Consider the following 25,448-nt stretch of genomic DNA (forward strand, 5'->3'; position numbering starts at 1 on the left):
CTGCGTTAAACCAAGAGGTCAGCTGCAAGTATTTAAACCTGGAGAAATCACTTCCAACCCTGGCCCTCAATACCTCCCAAGGATGAACCCCCTCTTCTGAAATCAGATCGGACCAAATTGTGATACCCGCACTTTTTATAGGGACTGCAAGGCTATCCTTCAGGCAGATCGGAGTTCCCGGTGAATCCCAGATAGGAGAGAAATCAGAGTAATACCCAATCCCCCATCTGCGTCTCCCCTTGACCCATATATCCAAAGCAGACGTAAGTACCTTCAAGCGCACTCGCTTGAAGAACTTTGGCGTCCCGAACTTATACAAAAAGCTCTCCTCCCCACAGCCGCCCTCTGTCATGACCATTTCACCCAATAATCTCCCCCAAGATGACTCCCCCGGCTTTACAAGTAGCATCCTAATATTTTTAAACTGGAAAGCTATAAAATACCACCTAATGTCAGGGAGGGCCAACCCCCCCTAACAAGCCTGCGTCTTAGCTTTTTCCAGGACAATCTGGCTCCCTTATTGGCCCAGATAAAACTTCCGATGTTGCTTTAAATTTTATCAATGCCCTTACTGGGAAAGACCAGAGGAATTGTATTAAAGAGATATGTCAATTTGGGCAAAATGACCATCTTCACCAGGTTGACCCTACCATATATTGTCAGTGGGAGATTTCTCCACCTGGCAAATATACGGTCTATCTCATTACTAGTCCTAGTTAGATTGATCTTTGGAATTTTATCCAGGTTTTTAACAATGGTAACACCTAGATATTTTAATTCTTCACTTGCCTGTCCCTCCCATCCATCAATGTTCCAACACATTCCCTCTGTTTTAGAGGTATTGACAAGATAGCCTGATAATGTGCCGAATTCGACTAGCAGTGCTTCAACTCTTGGTATGGTCTCCTCTGGATTATTTGTGTATAACAGCAGATCATCGGCGTAAAGGGCCAGCTTGCTACTATATTGTAGTGATTTAAAGGGGGTAATTGAGTCATCTAGTCTTATGGCTTGCGCCAATGGCTCAATATAAATATCAAACAGCAGGGGTGAGATGGGACAACCCTGTCTTGTTCCTCTTTGGATAATAAAGCTCGCTGTCACCAAGCCATTCAACAAGATCTTTGCCGAGGCCCCCTGATAACAATTTATCATGGTCTGGACAAAGATTGGTCCAAAACCCATCTGCCTAAGAACTTCCCACAGGTACGTCCAGCAAACTCTGCCAAACGCCTTGGCCGCGTGTAGAGCGACTATGGCCAAGGGGTCCGACCTAGCCACCGCCAAGTCTATATTGCCTATTAGCTGTTGTGTCTGCTCCTCAAAGAACCTTCCAGGTACAAACCCCTTTTGGTCGGCATTAATTAGGCTAGGAGCAAACTTAGCCAGTCTCCCTGCGAGAATACCCATAAAGATTGTATAATCGGTATTCAGGAGGGATATTGGTCGATACGAATCTGCCTTTAGGGGGTCCTTCCCCGGTTTTAAAATAAGTACAATGGTAGCTTTCTTCCAGGTCCCTGGAACTCTTCCTGTTGTTCTATATACTGAATTAAATAACTCATATAATACTGGGACCAACTCGTCTAAAAGCATCTTATAAACCTTGCTTGGAAGCGCATCTGTGCCCGCAGCCTTATTATTCTTACATTTATTAATTTGTACTTTGATCTCTTCCTCAGTAATTGGAGCATCTAAAATCTTACTGCTATCTACTGTTAACCTAAACAGAGATTTACTTTTCAACCAGGCTTGCAGGCGCTCAGGACTAGGGACCACTTCCTTCATATAGAGCTCAGAGAATAGGGAGAGAAGACAGGCCTGCATGTCCTCTATATTACTTCACTTCTTCCCATCCTAATTTATAATTAATTAATTGATACAATTTTGTGAATGTTCAACTGTTTTTACTCATCCATTGGGCTCTGCACTTTTGATCCAGCCTTCCCCTATACTCCAGCCGAGCACTCTCGAGGTCCCTCAAAACTTGTGCCAACCTACCAGAGTTCCCTTGATTGATCAGATCTCTCTCCTGCTCTAACTGTCGGATTTTCCCCTCAATATTCTGCATTTCCCGTGCTTCCACCCTATTCCTAAAACAAATACGGCTATGTAGCATGCCCCTCAAGTAGGCCTTAAAGGTATCCCACACGAAATTTAAAGAGGTCGAACCAATATTTGTGGAAAAATAATCCAACGTGGCTGTTTTAATGTTCCTCTCTATCTCGGGGTCAGCCAACATCGATCTTTTCAGCGTCCACCTATGTTGTGAATTATGACTTTTCCGAGAGTAGGAAAACAGCACGGGGGCATGGTTCGATAGGTGACTAGGCATGACTGATATATCCATAAAGTTATCCATAATGGACCTATCAATTAAAACATAGTCTATTCTTGAGGAATGACCATGTTTCTTGCTATAAAATGTAAATCTGTGTGTGTCACCCCTTTTTGTCCTCCAAGCATCAACTAATCCCAGGTCACACCGCATGTTTTTCATGGCTCTACGAACTCGTAGAGCCCCTGTGTAGTACCTCCGATTAGACCTATCTTTCTGAGGGTCAAAGAGAACATTAAAGTCTCCTCCGATTATTAATGGGGTGACAACTTCCATTAAATTAGATTGTAATCTACAGATACCCATATCAGCGCACACCCTCAGAAATCACAAAGTCATTCGCAGCCCGAGCGGAGCTGCAGCCGTTTAGCTTGCAGCTGCCATGTTTCCCCCTCTCCCAGACAACACTTTAAGAACACGAGGAGAACAATGACAGCGGCACAACAAAGTTTAAAATAAGTCAAAATGGTCAATTTTATTCAGCTTAAAAAACATTGTCCATTAAGTGTGCGGACGTGAAGCAGAATGTAAAAAGTCCCACAACCACACCACAAAATTTTACTTACAGCTGCATTCGTAAACCACACATATAAAACCATTACATACAGTTATATAGTCATAGCTGGATTCCATGCATTTCTTTTCACGATTTAAATGAATCAGGCCAGACGCTGCACACAGGATTGAGAGACTTGGAACCCTAGCTTAGGGTACGCTGTCTGAAATGTGCAGTACAGGTTTCACAGGCATTGCACGGTGTCATATATTACCTTTTTTTTATTCGGATAGGTATGTGCGTGAACAATAAAAACAACTACATAGTGTTTACTCTTTAAGTGTACGAGTCTTCATCCACTGCTTGTGATTACCTTGTAGGCTTAATGGCAGATATGCAAGATGGGCCTTTGGCCTGTCGCAAGGCATGAGCACCTGTTTTGGGGCGTGTTTCCTTAAATTGCAGACTCACATGCACATTATGTTCTGCTCTATTTGTGTTTTGGAGAAAGAATGTGCCAACATGCCGCCGGGTTGCATTACATTTCTTCACGGTTAAGCGTGACAAGACAGGTAGCCATGGGTGCGTTACCTCCTCACGAGTGTTTCAAATCCTGTACTATGTTATCCACCCAACACCTCAGCAATGCTGTGATATCACGCACTTCTGATGAAAACAGCTCTATTGAGGAATGTTTACTGAGCTCAAGTTATCACACTAAGCCCTTGGTAGAGCACTGCTGGAGCTGTCGAAGCATTCAGGAAGAGGACCTCTCGGGTCCCAAAAAGTGATGGCAGTCTCTGTTGGGTTCCCAAGAGAGTCCTAGCGAGTCTCCACACCAGTGAGCCCAAACTGTGCTGTTGTTGGCTCTACTGATGGGGGAACAGTCTGGTGATGCTGCAAGACTTCAGTGTGGCTACTCATAGGGACTGCCCAATGCGCTGATGGGTACCCTCCAGGCGAGGCACTGGCATGTGAATGACTACAGCAGTGTCCTTGGACTGGCACAGAACTGGGTCCATGAATTGGCCAATGGGGTGCTCCAACTTGGTAAGAAGGTGGCCCATGGTGATGCTGAATAGGCACGTGGCTGTGCCCCAATCCAGGCGTAGCTGAGCCTTGAAGCCCTTGTGGAGGGTATGGATAATACTGTTGAGTGGGGTAAGAGCCTGGAGGTGGGTTCAGTCTGAAAAATAAGACAATTCAGAAAAAATGAATATGTTACAATGTATTATTCACTCATCATGTAGAAAATCTGCCCTAACTGCGGTTTTAAAACTTGCACACAGATACAAAAGGCTAAATAAACTACTCCACAAGGTATGGCGGATGTAATAAGGAGGGTTTTCACCCATTTTTAATCACTAAGTGAAGTGAAGGCTCCTAGAAAACTTAATTTGGAATGCAGCAAAGAGAAGCACAGTGATGATATGGTGTGTAGGCTACTGCCTCAAGTCTTGTTCTCAAGGGTAGGTTGGGAGCTATTGAAAGCCGTCAGAAAGCGAGATTACCTGGGTAACTGTTCAGAATATGCCTGTGTCATTGAATGTTTAACTGACTAAAATTGAATAATTCAGTAAAACGACCATGCAAAGAAGATGTAGACAGGCAATCCAGATGGACTAGAAAGCAAACAATTCCCCTCTCAATTTTCCAGTCCGGAACAGTTACGGAGTGGAATAAATCTGCCTCTGCCCATGAGCACATTGTGTGTCAAATAAACTCCCAGGCTCAACTTGATCTCTGAATGCTGAAGGAATGTATCAAAATCTTAACAAAATACATCAATTTCTCTACATGTGCCCCTTAGGAGTTTCATTAATTTCCTGAAAAATTTATATTTTGCTTTCTGAGATCGGGAGTTTTCAAAATCAAATAAATGAATAACAGCAGCGTTGATATTTAAGAATAAAGCAAAACCAAAGGGGATGATGGATGGAGTGTTGAACATTGCAAGCACTCACCCCCAGTCAAGATATTTAAGAATACACATCTATAAAGCAAAATCTTATAAGATGTGCCATGCAGGTGTACAATGAGCAATGTTGTATTTAAGGAACATCTCAGATAGGCCAAAAAAAAACCAAAGGCTACTTCGGGTATTGTTTCATAATATATAAAGGTCTAAAACACATGGGCACTGGAGTAATTGTGCAATAGAGGTTATGAATGCACAGCATTATGGAAATTGTGTAACTTTAATTTTCAACTTTGTGCCACGCTTACCAGCACTTTCAAACCTCTACGGTTTGTGAGAGGTTTAAAAAGGGAGTGTTAGTTCATTCATCTAGTCAATAATTGCCCACATTTTTAGCTTAAGGAGTGACTGTTTCGCTAAACCTCGACTCTTGTTACTTACATTGTCCATTTTTTTCATTTGTAAATTGACACAGTCCAACTCACAGGGTCTTCAAATTAGCTTCTCATTTCTACAGAGAAACTCTGACAGTGCTTCCATCAGCCAGGCTCATCCCCAGTTATCCCCAAATGTCCTACATGTGCCTCCGCAGATGTTGAGAACACAAAATCTTAGCTTTCTCTGTTGCATGAAAAGAAAGAATGATGGACTTACTTTCGGTTTTGGGAAGCCCTCCGCTCTGCTGTGGATCCCGGGATATAGTTTAAGGCTGGTATCCTCCTCAATGCACTGAAGGGGAGCTTGCGATCAAGCTTGGTGACCACCGGCTCGGAGAGATCCAGGAAAGAACATCCTCCCAGGCCATCTGAGCACATTAAGGGAAGCAACGATCGAACTCAAACGTGAATAAAGCTCTCTCGTGGGGGCCTGACTGCTGGAATCATCATGCCATTGATTGAGCCGCACATTGACAAAGCACTGTCAAGGCAGGTGCGCCTACTAGAATCAATACTAATAGAGAAGATTGTGCTACAAAAGTGTAGACTTTTATGGTAGGTTTATCAATTACCAACATACCAATAGAATATTCAACTGGACTGCCAGCATCAACATACCAGTTACAGCTTAGGACACCGTCCAAGTCAAAGAGTCCTCTCAATGAAAGTCTCGGCAACACACAAAGGACCATGCTTGAGCTGAAGTAGGTGCTCTGCAAGTCCCACAAGAACATCAAAGCAATGAGCATGTACTAAGAAAAGATAGACTGTATCCTAGTCCCCTGGCCTGCAGGGGCGCAAATTCACACGCTTTTCTGCAGGAGGCACAGTGTGGCAGTAAAAGGTAGTTAGTTACTTTTCTCTGGATATTACTGAAAGCTGCAATGGTAGATCCTGCAGTTTAGCTGATGTTGGTAGACAGAACTCCTACATGTCAAAGCAATTACGATATTATTGTCTTTAACTATACAGTGGCACATTGAAAGCTGAAACATTCAGTGCCCCACTCGGGAAAACATCACCTGAACATATTTGAAATATTGCCTTACAGTGCTCTGCTTAAATAAGCTTGTTAATCAAATAATGTATTTATTATTCAGACAGACATTTCATCCAAGGTGCTGCACAGATATGTAAGAAATGAAAGGGAAAAAGCAGGTTCAACAATTACGATGGAGTGCTCAATATTACATGAAGCATTCTTTCAAATTAAGAGAGTAAGACCAGATGAACAAAAGATGGCAAAAGGCTGAACTGCAAGTAGGAAGAAAGACTGAGCCTTATGGTAAAGCAAGAACTAAATACAGTAAGGCAGTCATCTTCTCACAACCTAGAAACAGGAACGAGAAAAAGTGGTTCTTCACTTTGACCTCCAAAAAATAAAAACGTATTTATAAGGTCAGATGATGAAGGCAGATGGCTCCTCACTAAACTCTGTAGAGATGGTAATGATGTATATGTAATGAAAATAATGAATGAATGAGCTCCTTTTTGGTGCTGGCAGCCAAGGCATGGAATGAGCACTCACTTGCTTTACGTGCTATCCTGTGTGAGGCTCGCTTTAAGAAAGGAACCACAAAAGACATCTTTTCTCGAACCTACTGTGAGTGGCTGTTCTGATCTTAGCAGACTCGCACTGGTACACTCTTGCTGTGTGCTCAGTAATTTGTTTTCATTCATGGCTCCTCCCTAAACTCTGTAGATATGGTGATGGCTTATAAGTCATGAACATACATGGCCATGCCTCTGGCAATCTAGAACTAGGGTAAATCCGAACACGAAAATAGCAGCAGTACCGAAAGACACCAATTTAATCATTAGGGGTGACTTTAAGCTCCTTATGCACGAGATCGTTTAGAGACAATTGCAGTATTAAGTTCATCCATTAAAATGTCAAAGCAATTAAAAATCTAATTTCCCACCTGTAACTGAACCCTTTTCAGAGGCTATGCATCCCCTCTGGTCAGAAGTTGTATTTTTTCCCACACCAAAGCTAATCTAGTGGATGGGCCCCATCTACTTCTAACAGAAGAGACACAAACTGAAGTGTTTATCTCCTACACCCTGGGCAATACACAGACAAAATAAAAAATGTAGAAGTCTGAACAGCTAACGTCTGAATGATTCATGTTCTTCCAAACAATCACAAACACAATCACAATTATTTGAAAATAGGAATGCACGCCCTTCTGCTCAGATCCTGTGGGACGGTTTTGAAAAGCAAGTCTGAGAAGGGCGATGATTTTGAAGGTACACAACAATAAATGCAATAACAATGACAATTAATTTAGAATATGTAATCAACTGCTAGAGCGCCCATTTAGATCAGAAGCAATTTACTAGTGAATAGGTTTTAGAAACAACTTCAAAGAGAATACAACCGCATATTTAGCTGAAGAGGTGGAGTTTAGCTAACAATTTACAAGTACAAAGAAAATGTGCATTAAGGCAGGTAGAAATTCTGCAGATAACTTGAAGTATATGTAGGCTAAATCACACATTATATCTGCCATTAAAGCTGGAAACAACACTACCAAAAGAAAAACGACAAAATAGCATGATTATTCTAATACCAGAAGGAAGTAGCTAATATTCAACTCCGACCTCTGCAGCAACACCATTGACATCCCTTCACTTTCAGAAGAAACCAGACAATTGGTTAATCCCATAAATACATAAACAATCCCAAAGGCAATTTTTCTCAGGCCAAAAGGCAAAGCACCTGGCCCAAGTGCACCAGAAACAATCTGTATCATTCTCTCATTGATCTATATCTACCTTTCTCTATAATGGTCAAGTTGAAAGATGCTGTGGATGCTACCATTGAAGTAATACATCAGGAAGATAAAGACCCTTCCTCCCAAAGAACAACCGGCTCATATCTCAATCTACATTGCTAGCTTTACGGCAAACTTCTGGCTAGCAGACTGAAAAACATTTACATATTATTATGCTCCTAGCAAACATCAGATCCTTCAGGGAGAGATACATGAAGTGTCAACAAAAAGGTTCTTTGCCACATTATTGAAAAAGCTAAATAAATTGATTCGCCAACGGCTGCTATAGCACTGAATGTTGCGGAAGCTTTAACACAGAATCGTGTATACTGATTTCAGTGCTAACCAAATTCAAATGCAGGGTTGCATTTACCAAGATGGTCCTTTCCCTGTATGGTAATCCAACAGCCAAAGTTAGAGGAAATGCTACTTTATTGGATACCTTCGATCTTTGACAGATGAGACAGGGCTCAACACGGTCTTCCTGCTGTTGATCTAACTCTAAATGGCCAAGATTAGAAATGTTGATTCGTTGTCTGGTATCCAATTTGGTATTCAGGCATTTAAATCAGCAGCTTGAGCTGATGACACTGATTTTCACAGCAGAATTTGACCATTCAATTCCTGTACAACTTGACATCATAAATATGCATTCTCAAGTCTGTGGTTGTACAGCCGCAATAAAGGCAAATAAAAGGTTCATGACGTAAATCCTTGTTGTTTCCCAGATATTATAGGTAACACATGCCTTGGTTGGCAAGCATAGTATCTGAAATACCGAAGGATTTAGTTTACCACTGATGTCAAGGTACCTGCCATTTTTTCTGAAAAAATAATGATCACCAAGATTAATGCTCTTTTAGATTCCATGTCACCAGAACTTGGCGGGGAAGAAAGGAAAAGATGATGATGTGAATATCTATGGTGAACTACCTTCTCAGCATATTCCAAATCTATCTGTCAAATGATTTCTTCTATCTATTGACAAATTAATCTCAAAATTCCAGTGGAAAACAAGAAATCCAATATTTCGCCCAACAAATTTACACCCAAGAAAAAAACTCAGTTGTGTTAAACTGGCAAACCTCTTCACGTACCATACCTCTTACTTCATAAGACAGGCAGTTCTGTTCAAACCTCCTACATGACAGGAAATTGAAAAACTCTTACTAGTTCCAAATCAAACAGTATCCATTTTCTTCAGTAAGAAAATTCAAACTATGGATTTCATTACAAGACCATAGGCTAGCATTATGCGTTGCTCCTTGTAGATAAGTACCTTTCCATTTCTTATCTTTACAGTCACTGTTTAACTTTGTTTTGCTATATATATGGTATTTGTCACGCTGTTACACTTTGGGTTCACCCTTTCTTCGCCCCTTTAAGTTAGTTATTAGAGGTAGCTTCGATTCTAAAATATTGCATAAAATATCCCTAAAAGAGGCAATAAACCGTGCCTCGTACTCTCACCACTCATGGCTAATTATGCCCGAATCGTAGCATACCTTGATCGGAGCGGTGCACGACATGCACCTCTCCCTTGCCGCTTCAAAAGCCTTGGGCCAGAACCACTGAGTCGCCTGAATTCGGAGCGCCTCTGGCTACAGCAGGCCCATGCAGAGCCGCTGCTGTAGAAGATTGCTGGTTGCTCCACAGCCCATTCTGGTCCCTGTGGGACTCCTGTCGTAGACCGCATCTGCCTGGGCCCATATCCTGGGGGGAAAATGGGTTGGGCAGGTGTCAGATTAAAACATTGGGCAACGGCCTTCCTGTCCCGATGCACAGGGTCCCACCATCTTTGCTTGGGCTTTGCCCTATTGTTTTCAATGTAGACTGTACACCCGTCGAGAGACACTGTTAACTTCACGATGTCAGTTGACAGAGGCTGTGTCTCCTCCATCAGCGGATCACACACAGGTGCTTAGCCTGTACATTTTAGCCCATTTATAAAACAGTTGCCTACAGAGCACCTTGGGGGTTTTATATCTGAAGTGCTTAAGTAGAGTTTTGTGCTCCCCTTTGTCATAGAAATACCATACAGGGCGCATTCCGTTTTTTCCGACCCTCCCTCCTCCCCACATTATAGTGCCATGTCAGATCAGGATAGCGAGTCCTCTGAGATTTCACAGGGGAAACAATTGATCAGGTTAGGGTGAAGAAAAGATCTAAAGGCTCTGATAAGGACTATTGGTCTAGCTCGGCGGGAGACTCCGATTGCAAGGACAAATGAGGTAAGAGAAGGAGGAAGTCTAAACACATTGAGAAAGGGTCCATATCCTTTAAGAGGATGGGAGGTCCAAGCACCTTTAAAAACATAGATGGTCCAAGCACCTCAAAAAGGATTGGAGGTCTAAACCCCCTGGAGGGGAATGGTGTCGTAGTTGGCACAAAACTGAAAAGTCTCCGATGCGGCACCACAGACTAAGGTGACTCTAGATACACTCAAGAAACTGATTTAGGAAAGAAGGAACCTCAGAGTGAGGTGCTCTTATACGAATATGTATTAGACCTTGATCAGGGTTTTTTTGATTGGAACAATCTCTTTACAGAGGATGAGATCCCAAGGATGTAGTCCAAGATCCTCTAGGAAAGGAGATGTTTTCGCCACACAACATTAAGCACCCCAGGAGTGCTGAGTGGTGGCCCCTTGACCATGTGGGCAAGTTTATCAAATGATTAATCAGGAATCCACCAGAGTAGGAATCCCAGAATGTCCTAAAAGTTGAATGTTCAAGGCCAGTTATCCATAATAAGGTGGGCCTTACCCCAAACCTGGACCCAAAGCTATTTACCTTCCTCTTTAAAATGGCTAGAGACCCCAGGAAGGTGATAGAGAGGTCCTTCAAATCATGCCAGGACTGCCTCCTTGTTGTGGTCGGGACCCTAAAACTGATTATCAACATGGCCAAAGAGGCACATGTCAACAAACCCCCATTGGATATAGACCCCCTCTTGGGATGGGGCCAAAGGGCTATGGTTCTCCTCGGAAATGCAAATGCTGGGCTGGATGCTCAGAGGCATATGGTAGTACTGATAAAGATAAATCCAAAGCTTGGGGATATAGCAGAGAGAGAAGCCTCTGTAAACCCTAAGGGTTAGCAAAGGTATGACCAAGACCCTGGGCAAGTACGTCACAACCTTTACTGCCCTCAACAAGACCCAGACTAATATGTGCTGAGTTTTCAGCTCAGGTGATTTTGGATGGGTGGCAGAACAGGACTTTCTGTCGGGCAGGGCTCCCAGAGGTCCCACTTCTTAACTACAGGCAAATAGGCTTTGGCAGAGGTTATCAAGCTGGAGCACCTCCGACCTATCCCAAGAGAGAATGTTTCAATTGTACAAGAGGGAATAGGTCACGTGAACAAAGCTCAGCTGGTTACCAAGGTGAGTAGTACGATTTCACCTTCTTTTTCCCTGGGAAAAGTGAGAGGCTGCCTAAGACTACATGATACCCCTAAGATATCGGAAAATATTCCTCATCTACAGGCACTTCATGATGGAAGGGACCAACCTTTTAAGAGAGATGTTGATAAAGAAAGATTGGTTGGTGAAGTTGGAACTAAAAGATGTCTACTTTACCATTCCCATGGTCAGGGAGTGTAAACCTTACAAGCATCTACTCCATACTACCCAGGCTTTACTAAAGCTTCAGAAGAAAACAGGGATTTTTCCCAATGACGTCTTTGTGGTGTAACAACAAGATTAACATTGATGGAAATACTCTCTTTTGGGATAAATGGCGCAGGCCATGCATCTCTCAGGTAAGAAAGAACTTCTTGATCCCATATCTATATAATCTTAAATTAAAAGAATCCAGAATGCTTCTGGGCCAAATCTCATCACCAGATTTACTAGATAAGCTGAAACAACTCATTAACTTACACTTATAGAAAAAAGCTCATGATTCACAACGGAATAATGCTCCATAAGAGAAAGAATGTGGAGATGTAAAAAATGTGCAAATGATAAGTTTATTTAAATGGTTTCAGTGGCAGGTGGAGACCATAATCTAGCCAACATGTGTTTTGCGATTATCTTTTGTTAGCAATTGCTGAACAATCCCCTTTCTAGCTTCAAACACTACTCACAATATAAGGTACACCATCTCAAGTGCTCAAGCTTTTTAATAAGATCAACATGTACTACGGTAAAGCTCCAACTTCCTGCTCAGCTCCTCACTCAATCACCAGCCTTATGACATAATGGCATAGCGGCAATTGGGTAAAATGTTGGCTGAAGTGTAACTGTGTGGCCCCCACATAACACTGAAACCAATAAATTATTGTTCTTAAATAAGTTCTTCATCACATTATTCTTTCATTTATGGAGTATTAGATTATTGTTAAATATATCAGCCACATCTTATATATGTAATGTGGTAACATACTAGCCACTTTTGGGTAACTTCTAAATTGGCAGTGCACCTCTTTGTATTTTGCACCATGTCAATAAGTAGCCATAGTTACCCGTATTGTGCAATGGTGACTAGTCAACCAGAACCACATGGTTTATAAATTATGTAACTTAGAAGAAGTAGAGTGATAAGAAAGTCAGGTGTCTGTAAGTTACCTATAATTAACATGGACACATGTCAATGACAGCGTTAAAATCTTTAGTTTGCAGGCCCAGTTCACCCATACAGTATAGTGCTTCTGAGTGATAAAAAAAAAGTTCTCATTATTAGCTAGTCCAGGACAGGCGCGGGAAAATCTTTAGTAAACAGGTTCATCGATTGAGCAGTTCTGCCCTCTGCCGGTAAGTATAGCTTTTGCGTGATAATTTTTTTTTCTCATTATTGGCTTGTCCAGTAAAGGCGCGGGAAAATCTTCACAAAACAGGTTCATTGATTGAACAGTGCTGCCCTCTGCCGGTAAATCACAAGAACATAGTGCATCTTTTCAGGCAGATGCTCCTTGTATGTTGCCTCAAAGGAGTTTCAAATGTCACGACTGTCAAACAACTGTCGCTGCTTTTAAGGGAGGGGATAGGATCGAGGGTTTATTTAAGGTTGGGAGAGGAGAAGAGAGGATTGTTTGGGGGTCAAAGCAAATTACCTTATAGTATCGAGGCTAGTAAGAATAAGCTTTTATTATGGGCAGCCTGTCTATAAAAACATGTTTTAACGTCTGTCAAAAAAAGGCCATGCTCGATAATGATGGATCACTATCATGACAGGAATTCACTGCGGTATCTCTGCGCTGTCGTACAGTGTCCACTACATGGGTTGTAAAAAATGTGCCAACCTGTCTGGTCGTTTCCGGGCCCTTTAATCTTTTTCCTTCAGTTGACTTGACAATCATCGAGCCCACTGAAGGTGTTCCACATTTCCACAAAAGAAGTTCGACAACACAGTCCAGCTCTGTTGAAAGGGGATACACTGAAGGCGTACACCAAACCACGGCGAGGGTGGCTAAAGCCGTCGGTTACCAGATAAGGAGGTGACTGGTGGTGGTGGCAGTGAATTTTTGTCCAAATATAGAGTTTTCTTTCTACCAGCTGAAGAGATTGCCTACTGGTTCTCGCCTGTAATATTCCATCCAGTCCTTGCCAATCCCTTGCGGAGGGTGGTTGGTGGTCAGGTTTGTTGACCGGGTGTGTGATTGCAAGAGACACTAGCGCACAATCTAAATAGAAGGCATCCATTTGATCACCATGTGCATGACTGCACAAGATTACGCCTCCCCTCACAGTTGGCTTTTTGTCCATAGTGGCAGTGACAGCCTGTTTTATCATTTAAGAGCAAGGTGGGGGTGGATACCTAATCCCTTTTGTTGGGAAAGAATTTGTGAGAGTTGATTTTTGCATATGTTCCTGTTTGCCACTTACCAATCTCTGGCTGCACAGTGACTTTCATACTCACTAAGGAGTAAAGGCTAGGGCGGTCGACCTCGAATTTGGGGGACCTGGTTCGAGTCTCGGCAATGACGCTGAACATCCTGTGATTCTGGCCAAATCACTTAATCTCCCCGTGCCTAACAAAAATGAATGTCCTCATGTAACATACCTGGTGCTATGTAAAACGCTCGGATACCCGATACCTTCAGGTAAAGTTCGCGCTGTATAAAACTCCGAAAGAATAAAGCATGGGAAGTTACAACAAGTACATGCTGCAAATACTTACTCAGAGCTGATGAAGATTATTAACTTTGAATGAAAGTACACTTTAGTTGGTCTAAGCTTGCCGCTGGTGCATTAAGTGGGATAAATACTGCCCCCTGAAGTCAATATCTCCTAATCTGTCCGGACTTCAAAGAGCACCCTTCACAGCAGTGTTGTGAGGTTTGCAATTTGCCAGGGCAGGACCTGGTAGAAACCTTTCTCAATAAGGGCAAAGTGCAGAAAGTACCCTTGTGGCTGTGGAAGAGGAAGCTGGACTGCCCTGAGAGCAAAGGAGCAGGCTCAAGTGGGAGCTGAGAACAATACCAGGCTCAGTTGAATTTAGATCAGGTAAAGGTTATCAAGGGGATGAGCCCAACAGAGGAAACCAGACCTTTTCATTCTAGCATCACCAAATCAGTTAACGAAGATAGTCACCTGGAGATGCAGAGCTGCTGTTTCACCTACCCTTCCAACAGCACTCATGTATGCACTAGCAAGGCTCAAAGGTACATGAACCTTTCAAAAAGGTTACACCCCCGGTGTCCAGTGGGGTCCCATTGGCTGCAGTTGATCACTAAGATTTTGGAACCATCCAACTAGCTTTTACAATTTTTCTATATTTTATGATTTTCAGAGTTAATTTGGTTCAAACCCTCAGCTGGACCACAATCTTAAAGTCCAGTTCACTCCTTGCAGCTGGCAAAGTCTAGTGACCCAAATAGGTGCCTTCAGCCCTGTGGATTCCTAAGCCACTAAGCCATCTGCGAACTTAGAGCTTTTAGAACTCTCTTTGGGCTACATACACCCCGTTCAAGAACCAGGTGGACACCTTGTCTAGTTTTGGAGGTCTTTTGGAAAGTTCACTGTAGTTTTGGACACTATTTTCTGAAGACACATGCGCCATTGAAGCAGAGTACCAGATGTATCACAGCAAACAAACTACATTGTAACTCTTGTCTGACTTGTTGTTCTACTGAGCTCGATAAAAAGAACAAAGTAAACTCTTCCCAAGAACACCCGGACACTGCCCCATATAAAATTGGAGACAAAGTACAATGTGACTGTAAACATAGTGTCTTGCTGATCAGAAAAGATTTGTAAGGCCCTTCATTAACTTCCTTATCTGTCTCTGGACAGACACCTCACTATATTGCAGCGCAAGATTCTAAATTTGGGGTGTTTTTGCGACACTAAAATACCATGGCACATATGAGATCAGCACAGAACAGCAGGAAAGAGTTGGGAAGAAAAAGGTTTGGTGCCAGTGAGAGTGCAAATTTAAATTTCAAATCTGAGACCTGGCACCACCTTGCCATCTTACTTTCTAGCGTCAAATACATGGGGTTAGAGGGAGATATTAACTCCTCGCCCCTCCCCCCCCCCCCATCTTAAATGAAGGTGGGAGCAGGACGGTGGGGGCTAAAGTAACAGTTCTCTCCAGCACGGTGTATTTCACACTGCTAAATGTGAGAGATGGTGGTATAGGTGGGGAGCAGTGGGGAGAAGGGGTAATAGGCGATAGAGGCATGAAGTGGGTTGAAAGAAATTGATGGAAAGAGGCATGGGAGGGAAGTGCCATGACGGAAAGCCAACAGGGACGGTGGGGTTAGGTGTGAAGGTGAGCCAAAGGAAAAGGTTACGGGTGAGGGATCAGGACACTACTAGAGAAGACCAGAACATTAACATACCTGCTGGGAGACAGACTCCTGCGGCCATTTCCTCCCATTGGTGCTTATTTAGAGCTTCCTAGAGGTGGGCTCTGCTTCCTCAAGGTGCTCCTAGCCAAACAGCCAGGAGAGAGAGCAAGAAAGAAAACACCTCATTTCTGCTCAGTCTCTTTTTACTGTCCAAGTGTGGCATTAAATGGTCAGTAAAAGGAAGTCTAAAACCCAGGGTCTTTTAAGATTTTGTAGGGAGTTTTGCAAAATTGAAGGATTTTTAAGAGCATCCCAATTTTTTTGCAAATCGCGAGATCGTGGAGTTACTGTATGGAAAACTACTCCTGTGAAGTAACATATTCATTATACATTCACACCATGTTAAAAAAGCCATGTAACCTAATAAAACACATTATTTGGAGCAAGTGTATTAATAAACCAACATTCCTACATGTATTACTCTAGTTCAAAAGCTATTTTGCCGTGCCCTGCCTATACTCAGCCCTTTGAGTAACTTTAAACTAGTTAATTTAAACATCAGTCAGTGATAATTCTCCAACAGCGAACTGTTAACAAGTTGTGCATCTTCTTGGAAGGCCACTATTGATTTGTCTGGCAAACTACCGCTTTCAGAAGAACTAATTGTGACAGAAAACAAAACAGAATCATGTTAGGAGAAAATACAAGCTTTCTTGAATTATTTTAATTATACACCCGTTGAAGGCAGAAGGAAAGAGAAGAAACAGATGTACAGAACACAGGTCAGAGCGAAAGGGAGACTTTAATTCATTTAAAGGATGCGGGTTCAGAATACGAACAAAATAAAATTAGAAACAGTTTTTAAACCAAGTCGTTCAAAATGGTTAACTTGTTTAAAGTACAGGCTCAGTGTATTGAATGGGCTCCGTAGACTGCTACCAACGCGGTTAGATAATTATCTTTGTCAGAAACACATTACCTCCTCAAAGCTTAGAAAGTCTTTTTTTTAAAGTAGTAATAAAAAAAAAGGACCCCAGCACACAGACATGCAATTTCTTATTTTGGTAAATGTCTTTGTTTTTAATTGTTACATAAAGAAAAACACATTATGGTTTTGGGCACAAACCATGCATGCAGATGTGCAGGGTGTAATAGGCTATTTTTACCATAGTTGAGGGAGTGGAGTGGCATTGTGACTCAAGCCTTCGCCTCATGAGTAATGGCTCCTCCGCACAGGCAACAAAAGTAATTATTAGGAAATTACGCTGTGCATACGCGTTAGCTCCACTACAGTTATGGTTCGGTCTGTGATTCCAACAAAAAAAATATTTAATTTTCTTAAGAACTCTGGTGCTGTTTGACCAATCTGCACAACACCTTCCAAAAACAGTTTATCAGATTTGGGTTCAGCATTGCACATTTCATGCATATTCATAAAGGGAGGGGGATCCAAAAACATAAGGGGGTGTCAAAAAAAGATTTTTTTTAATTTCCACTGGAATATTTGCTCTTTGATGAAGAAACCAAAGCTGAACGAAATGACACCAAATTTACAATGAAGTAGAATTTTTCTTAAGGGAGTGGGTGTGTTTTATTTTGTGTAAATCTTCTAAGTAGCTTGATAAACTATCGCTTAAAAACTGTTTTGGGTGTTATGTTGTAAGTTTTGTAAGCTCTGTAGTTACCCCCAAAAGGGCAACTCGGTGCCAACACTACTGCCAGTACAGGCTCACAGTTTTTTAACTTCAGTTTGAACTTATTAAATATACAGTTGATGTATAGCTAAAGGCAGAGTGTTTTAATCTTTCCTTTTATATTCATTATAACAATTGCCAAAGAATAATGCAAGTTCCCTGTTTTCCTCCTTACATTTTTACAAATAGTATTCCCCTCCCTCTTCCGCTCATTCTCCGCAATATGGTGCATTCTTCCAGTTGGTGCCGATTATCCGAAGCCTCGCTTAGAATGTTGGTGAGAATTTATCCTGTCAGGCTTGAGCTGAGAGAGAACATGGAATTGTGGTGAGAGGAGACTCTAAATAACAAGCATTGGCATAGCCAATAGGTCTCGCCTTTGGGGCCTTATAAGTGTTTAGTTATCCAGCACAATATCCTTGGTGCAACAACATTAACTGTTGCATGGCTAAACACTTATAAGGTCCCAGAGGGGAGACCTATTGGCTATGACAATGCTTGTTTTACAAATTTAAAACCGAGGGAGGAAAGCCTGAGCTTTGACTACAACTTTTACCTAGACATCTGTTTGTGTACATTTGAAACAAACCATTAATCATGCTGTCAGTTTGGTAACGTAATTATTTTGATCGTTTAGTCATTCTCATGATAACCATATAATAACATGGCAAACAGAAACACAAACCCATCAGAATCTTTACTAATTATTTACGCTTTGTTTTTATACAAACACACACCAAAGTACACAAATCGCGCACATAGAATTAACGAACATATTTATACACACGCCCACACCTCTTATAAATGGGAACATATATATAAATAATTCGGCATGTGTAATGTTATATGCGTATATCTTTTACACATCTATATATAAAATGTGTAATTGTCGTATATGTACTGATATGCGTATACATTATAGACAAATACATTTTTTTACGTTTATAGTTAGAGCTATTGTTATCTTTAGGCACACCCAAATAATCACACACTCACACACATATCTAATTGTTTGATTGTGTCTAGTGATATAGCAAATTGTCGCACACATCTACTGATAAGGTACGTATTCGTTTCTGTAACAATTTCAATTGGTTTGGTGAAACGAATGAGCTGGGGCAGTGGGGGGAGGCGGACCCCATGCCTTGGCCTTTCCAGGGGGCTCCAGGCTCTCCGAAGTCAGCATTTTCATTTTTTATTTATTTGAGTTTTTTATAGCGCTGGCTAGACTCGGAGGTATCAGAGTGCTTTGCGTGAGGATCGGAGTTACAGGCTAACATGTTACATTTGTTCAAGAGCAATCAAAACATAGAAAACAAAGAAAAGAGCAGAGTTACAGAAAATTTGTTATGGGAGAAACAGGGAGACGGGGAGAAACTGTGCCCAATGACCGGCTGGGTGGGTGACCGCCGAGGCGCTGAACTATATCCAATATTACATCGAGTGGCGAAAATCAAATGAAAGTGACCTCTTTCAAAGTTTCATGTAGATAGTCACTTAATGATTGTGCTTTCAAAGCCACTTTTTGACTGTCACCCTGTAATTTAAAATCTGTTCTCTACATTACTGATCCACCGTTCAAGGGCAGCTGGTCTTCGCGTATTCGTCATAGTGCCAATATCGGCAACTGTAGTCACATAACACAAATAATACATCAATAAACCACACAACACTTTTGTAAGTGGAGAAATATTGCTGCAGGTTTATTAGCATAACCAATATGCAAACATGGTGGGTTATCTTACGGGCGATCCCAGGGCAGGCCAACCCCTATGCCGCCGGCCCGTCTGATAAGCCTAAATTACACCGTGGCAGTCGCCAATTGGTGCATACCAAATCTTAGGAGGGGCCACCCCTCCCATCCGTGGACCACCAGTCCACTTGCTTACTCATGCCCCCCCCGAAAGAGGTGGGCGGAGAGTATTATGGCAGCCCCCGGTTGCTCAGACCCACAACCGCCTGTAGGACTACCGGGGTGCCGTAGTTCTTCCAGGGGACAACACTAAGACATCCCTGGGTATCCTGGCTTAGCACCACGCTGTGCTGCTGTATGAAGTACCCCTTGGTATCTGCAGACTCTGGATCGCCCTGTAACTCCTCCTGCAACACAAAATAACATGTTAGAAAACCTAACCCCCCCTCACTCCTTGTACCTCCGGCTGCCGGGTAAGCGGAGGGGTGGGCAAGGCGAGACCTCGAGGGACAAGAGGGCGAACATCGCGAGGGGACAGTCTAAATACCCTTGTCCCCTCCCCCTTTCCCGGAAGTGGGTCAGCCGGACTTCCTCCCTGGCTGTGGCCCAGGGACTAGACCGGTGCCTCCAGTGCCTTCCTGTGGCACTAAGGCGGCCGCCCTTTTAGGGGGGCTGCTGCGCAACCCCCCTGGGCAGCCTTGCATAGTGCCAATATCGGCAACTGTAGTCACATAACACACATAATACATCAATAAACCACACAACACTTTTGTAAGTGGAGAAATATTGCTGCAGGTTTATTAGCATAACCAATATGCAAACATGGTGGGTTATCTTACGGGCGATCCCAGGGCAGGCCAACCCCTATGCAGCCTGCCCGTCTGATAAGCCTAAATTACACCGTGGCAGTCGCCAATTGGTGCATACCAAATCTTGGGAGGGGCCACCCCTCCCATCCGTGGACCACCAGTCCACTTGCTTACTCACGCCCCCCCCCCGAAAGAGGTGGGCGGAGCGTATTATGGTAGCCCCCAGTTGCTCAGACCCACAACCGCCCGTAGGACTAACGGGGAACCATAGTTCTTCCAGGGGACAACGCTAAGACATCCCTGGGTATCCTGGCTTAGCACCACGCTGTGCTGCTGCATGAAGTACCCCTTGGTATCTGCAGACTCTGGATCGCCCTGTAACTCCTCCACAGCCTTGGGAGTGGCCACCGTCACTACCAGGGCCCCCCACCAAGGTAGACCTATTTACTTACAACCTGCTGCTGCCAAGGCTTCCCCTAGGTCCAGAAGGAAAAGATCCATGCCTATGGTCCCCCAATCCTATGGACCATATCGCCCTAGTGGGAAGAGAACTTCCCCACCTGCCTAGCTGCCAGCCAAGGCTGCAGGGCGGGAGAAGTTACCAGTTACCGTTACTCACATCAATGGTACCTGTTTCATCGAACTTAAGGACAGGCTACAAAGTGAGCTTACCAGGCTCTGCCCTTGTAACCAGGTCAGACCCAAGCCCCTCTAATTTCTGCTGCTTCACCTGCCTGTTAACAGGAATGCCAGACCACCGGCCTCTAACCCATGCGTGGCCATGCCTGAGCTAAAACACCTCTGAAAAGCATGACAACAGGCTAACCACCAAATTGCATTCTGAATGTTCCTGACAGCTGCCAAGGAACATGCGCATAACTGAAGCAACTGGCGCCGCGCCATGCCATAAAGTATCAATATAGCCTTCTATGAATGCAAAGGTGCTCTTGTGGCAATCCGTATTAGTGTCCCCTCCCAACAAGCAGCCCTAACCAGGCAACCCGCACCCTCTTGGCACTGGCACACTCCCGCCCCAGCTGCCCTAGAGTGCCTGTTCGTGTGTAGCCACAACCTTATGTTTTGTCCTGACGGTATACTACGGTATGATGACACTCAGCTGACTCTACTGCTTAGTGCCCGTTGCACCATCGCAAGTATGTCTTCGCCTATTCAGTGTCTGGCTGCAAAGTTTGATGACAATGCCAGCCCCAGTCCCGAGCGAAGATAGAAGCTTTACAGCTGCTGGTGCTATCGACGGTACACGTAGCCTGATGGAACAAAATGCCATTCCCTTACTCCTGTCGAGCACGAACCCACAACCAATTGCTCACCATGGTTGAAAACCTTCCTGCTAATAATCATTTCCTTGAAGAATGTTGACAAATCTATGTTCTGTAATGTCACTACTTAGCAGCCTGCACCATTCTGCCAGTGCCGAAAAGACCTTAGTCATGCTGCCTGGCCTAATCATTCTGGCCCTGCTCTAGAAGCGCCCGCTTCTGCCTTAGGTCAAAATTCGCCAGTAACATAGCTTAGCAGAGTGGCTGCAGGGGTCTGCCTCCTCATCCATCGCAACCAATTATGAATCAACCCTCCTCCGGCCCTGCAGCAAGCAGGACTAGAACTCAAAGCGTCACACCAGGACTCACAGTCACAACCCCCGGAACGGACGTGCTCCCCCCAACCTACTGATCCACAGATCGCTTGCATACTGCTCACAGTATGGCTGAGAAGAGAGGCTGTTGATTTAAAACCCTTTTAGATGAACAAGCAGACCCGACAATTAGCATCATATGAAATGAGGTCGGGACCACTGCACCCGCCTGTGAATCCGCCCCGGTGATTTTTGTCATGACCCCTCCTAAGCCCTTGGGGATCACCATCAACAACATGCCGTGGCCAGGTGGCAGTACCCCAGCGGGACCATCAAATCCGAGATACTCTCCAACTACTTACCGCCTGGTAGCGCTCCCTGCTGCAGGAATCTTGCTGCCCCACAACTCGCCCCTCTTGGCACGTTGGAAATTAAAACGCTGAAATTGTGTGATCACCTCTCGTGGGTGGTGGGGGGGGGGGGGGTCGGTGGAACGTATATAACCTGCGTCCCGAAAGTACAATATACGCGAAGGTGTGCAGGCGTATAGGAATCAGAACCTAACAGTGACTGTGCATAGGCCTGGTATTCAAACTGCGACCTGTAGAATATGCGTGGTGCTATGCAGCACAGCTTGGCCCATCTGATCCACTTCACAAACCTTGGAAGCAAGCCTTTGCTAGTTACCCTCAGATCCTAGCCGTGCACGCCTAACCCAGGGGGTTCCCTTACTAACGGAGCATTAGTCCTGATGCTAGCCGGCTTACCGCTCAGTGTCCCAGGACATGGAATGCTAAATCCACCACATAATCTACGTTCTCCGACCGCAAGTGAAAGGATAATGAGATAAGGATAATGATAAAGAAAAGAGTAGAGTTACAGAAAATTTGTTATGGGAGAAACAGGGAGACGGGGAGAAACTCTGCCAAATGTCCGGCTGGGTGGGTGACGGCCGAGGCGATGAGCTATATCCAATATTACATCGAGAGGCAAAAATCAAATGAAAGTGACCTCTTTCAAAGTTTCATGTCAATAGTCACTTAATGATTGTGCTTTCAAAGCCACTTTTTGACTGTCACCCTGTAATTTAAAACCTGTTCTCTACGTTACAGATCCACCTTTCAAGGGCAGCTGGTCTTCGCGTATTCGTCAGTACTTTCACTTTGGATCTAGTTCCTGTACACACTAGTTAGTATCACTTTCTTTTTCAAAGTCAGTCGCTAAACAAACGATGCAGTCTTTATTTTGAAGGACACACAGATTATACATCCTGAGGTGGGATGTTTAAGAGGTGTAAATATTCAGCAATCACGTGCTTACCTGTTCCTAATTACTATTAAAAGAAGGTCGCTACGGCCGAAATCGCACTCATGACAGTACGAAAATGACAAGCACACAGGGAAAGTATACAACCGTGTGAAAATAATGCTTTTGCCTGTCATTGTGGACGATGAGAAAGGATCGACCAACATCCCTGAGAAAAGGCCGACTCACTGGATAGGTTTAATAACGACTGACACCACACGTTCTAACGGTGGCCCAATACCAACTCCCAAACATGCTTCCCCCTGCATTACCCACAGTTTTCTCAACCACACCCCCAAAATTTCGGCCCCTCTTATCCCTGTTCGTAGTGAATCTGCACTTTCCGGACCATGAACCTGCGCCACTAACCTCTGTGCCTCCCTACCCCGCCTAGAGCTGTTTGACGGGCAGCTCAGTCTGCTCCCGGAAGCAAAACCGACAGAGGTGTAAAAAACCCAGAAAGCAACCAGTGTTTTTTCTGTTTTTGTTGAACAGATTTATATAGCATGAACTCGCCTCGAAAATATTGGAAATCTTTGGACGAGCACTGGTAAAATTACACAAGGACACATTCAGTTTGCGGTTTGTTTTTGGGCAGGGGGAGATAAAGTGATTTGCCCAGAATCACAGGGTGGTGAGCCGATGCCGAGACTACAACCTGGTTCCTCAGTTCCAAAGCCCTCCTTGCACGTTTACAATGGTCACGGGCTTGCCGACCTGTGAGAAATGTCACGCCCTGTAGCCTGTAATTACTTGCGTGTAAGGATACAGTAAAAATGTTCCATTACTGTTTAAAACAATACAACACATTTACTGAGAGGTCAAGTACCTTAAATTCACATGCACATTCCACACATGACAAAACAGGCAACACCGAAAACAGTCGCATGTGGTAAACTTCAAAGCTATAAAATCTGTTCAAACACACGTCTTTGAAGTCGTGTCGGGCCTGAAGCGCCGGCAAGTAGCGTGTGGCGTTTACGAAGCTATCTCCTGAGAGGAGCGCAAACAGGAAGAGGCCCGAGGCAAACGGGGAGAGAAAGACTGCATTTAAACCAAGCGCGCACATGCTGATTAAAACAAGATGGCCCATGCGCGCCCCTGCTGGCTTCCGAGAGCAAAACGCTCTGGGAGTGAACATTTCCTTAAAAGCTGGAACATCCACACGCCTTTGGCCAATTGCGTGCTAAAGCCAGAGGCAAAGGCCACTAGCGTGTAAGCACCACATGCACAAGCTTCTCCTGAAACTGTAGTGATTCAAAGAGGTCGATTTCCTATGCAACGCATGCGCGCTGCCGTAGGCTCGACCTAAAAAGCTTGAAATATACTTCCAATGTGGCAGCATCAGTTTAACAATGGCGACGTTCTGCGTAGGGGAGCAGAAGCTACGGCCTCCTCCCCTTCTGAATATCCTCCACTTGTTCCTGACCTGTGCCTGCTGGGACCGGAACTTTTATTCAATTTCTTAAAACCTTGTGCATGTAAAGGTTAAGGTACTGTGTTGTGTATTCCAGTGTTTGCTGTCCTTACCTCACTTCCAGCGCCTCGGATCCTTTGCGGACGTTGCCCTGTATCTTCACTTAGTTGAAGAACTCTCCTTTTTTCTTGAGGGCTTGGTGCGTACATGCATCTCCAGCTCCCGACTGCCCTTTCTTCTGGGACCAACTTCTTTCCGGATGGCTTATCGAGTCTTCCTACGGGCGAGCCTGGCGGTGCGGCTTCCGGCCCCTCTGGGAAGATACGCGTACAAAGCCAGGCCTCCCTGTTAATCTTTCTCTTTGACGACGGGTCCTACGCTTTCTGCGGTGTCACGCTCGTACACCGCGAGGTGTATCCTGAATTTCCTTTCAGACTTGTGGCTCCACCCATCTGCGATCCTTCATCTAGTTCCAGTCTCTTCGCAGTGACGCACTCAATTTGGCCTCACAATATTCTCTACCCGCCTCTCTGCAAAAGTGTCCTATACAACGACACGCACACTTTCAGCCTCCCTCTGCAATAGCACCCCCCGTTTTTGCTTATCACCTCTAACTGTGGCGCATCTGTGTGCTCCCTCTTCTGTCATGCACACACCACGCCAGGTTTTGGATCTGTGTTTGAACGCATCCTCTCGATGATCCGCACACTATTTTGCTCTACTTCCTCGTTTCACAGGAACTTTTGTGCTCCCTTACAGTTCCTATCCTGCATTAAATTTTGTGTGTTAATCTACAGTGATTTCTTTTCGGTCGATGTTATTTTATTACTAATTATATAATAATTTAAAAAAATGATTAGAATTAATATTGCCTGTGTCAATGGGTGGGCAATCGTTGTGCTAATAGTAAATGTCCCACATATATGTATCATTGTGTTAGGTCAGTTTAGCTATTACTTTAATTTATCAATTATATTGCAGAGTGCATTCATTTCCCGCTATTTTCCTCTTGCACTTATCTTATTTCTTAACCTTCCACCATGGCAGCAGCAAGCATGTCACAGCCTGCACCATTTCTAAATGAAACGGGGGAACCTATTGTGCCTTGGAATTAATAGATTAAAATATTTGAATCCTATTTAATTGTTATTGGGAGAGAAAGGTTCAGTTCTGTAAGAAAACAAAAATATATTACTGCATAATTTGGGCACACATGGAAGGAGAATTTTTGAGA

The 25,448-nt window shown here is 43.8% G+C and overlaps 1 protein-coding gene across 2 annotated transcripts in view; it reads right to left on the bottom strand.

Annotated features, from left to right (window-relative positions):
* Window positions 1-2,787: 2,787 nt before the first annotated feature.
* Window positions 2,788-25,448, bottom strand: part of RHBDD2 (rhomboid domain containing 2) — an 85,825-nt gene continuing 63,164 nt past the window's right edge. For both annotated transcript variants that reach the window (XM_085649619.1, XM_085649620.1), the window contains 2 exons: window positions 5,407-5,557; window positions 2,788-4,020 (listed from right to left, as the gene is read on the bottom strand). In XM_085649619.1, the coding sequence (XP_085505745.1) occupies window positions 3,657-4,020; window positions 5,407-5,557 (515 nt within the window). In that variant the 3' untranslated portion in view covers window positions 2,788-3,656. The remainder of the gene's footprint in view (window positions 4,021-5,406; window positions 5,558-25,448) is intronic.

This window comes from Triturus cristatus, chromosome 3_2 (genome assembly GCF_964204655.1).
Source record: "Triturus cristatus chromosome 3_2, aTriCri1.1, whole genome shotgun sequence".
Lineage (NCBI taxonomy): Eukaryota > Metazoa > Chordata > Amphibia > Caudata > Salamandridae > Triturus > Triturus cristatus.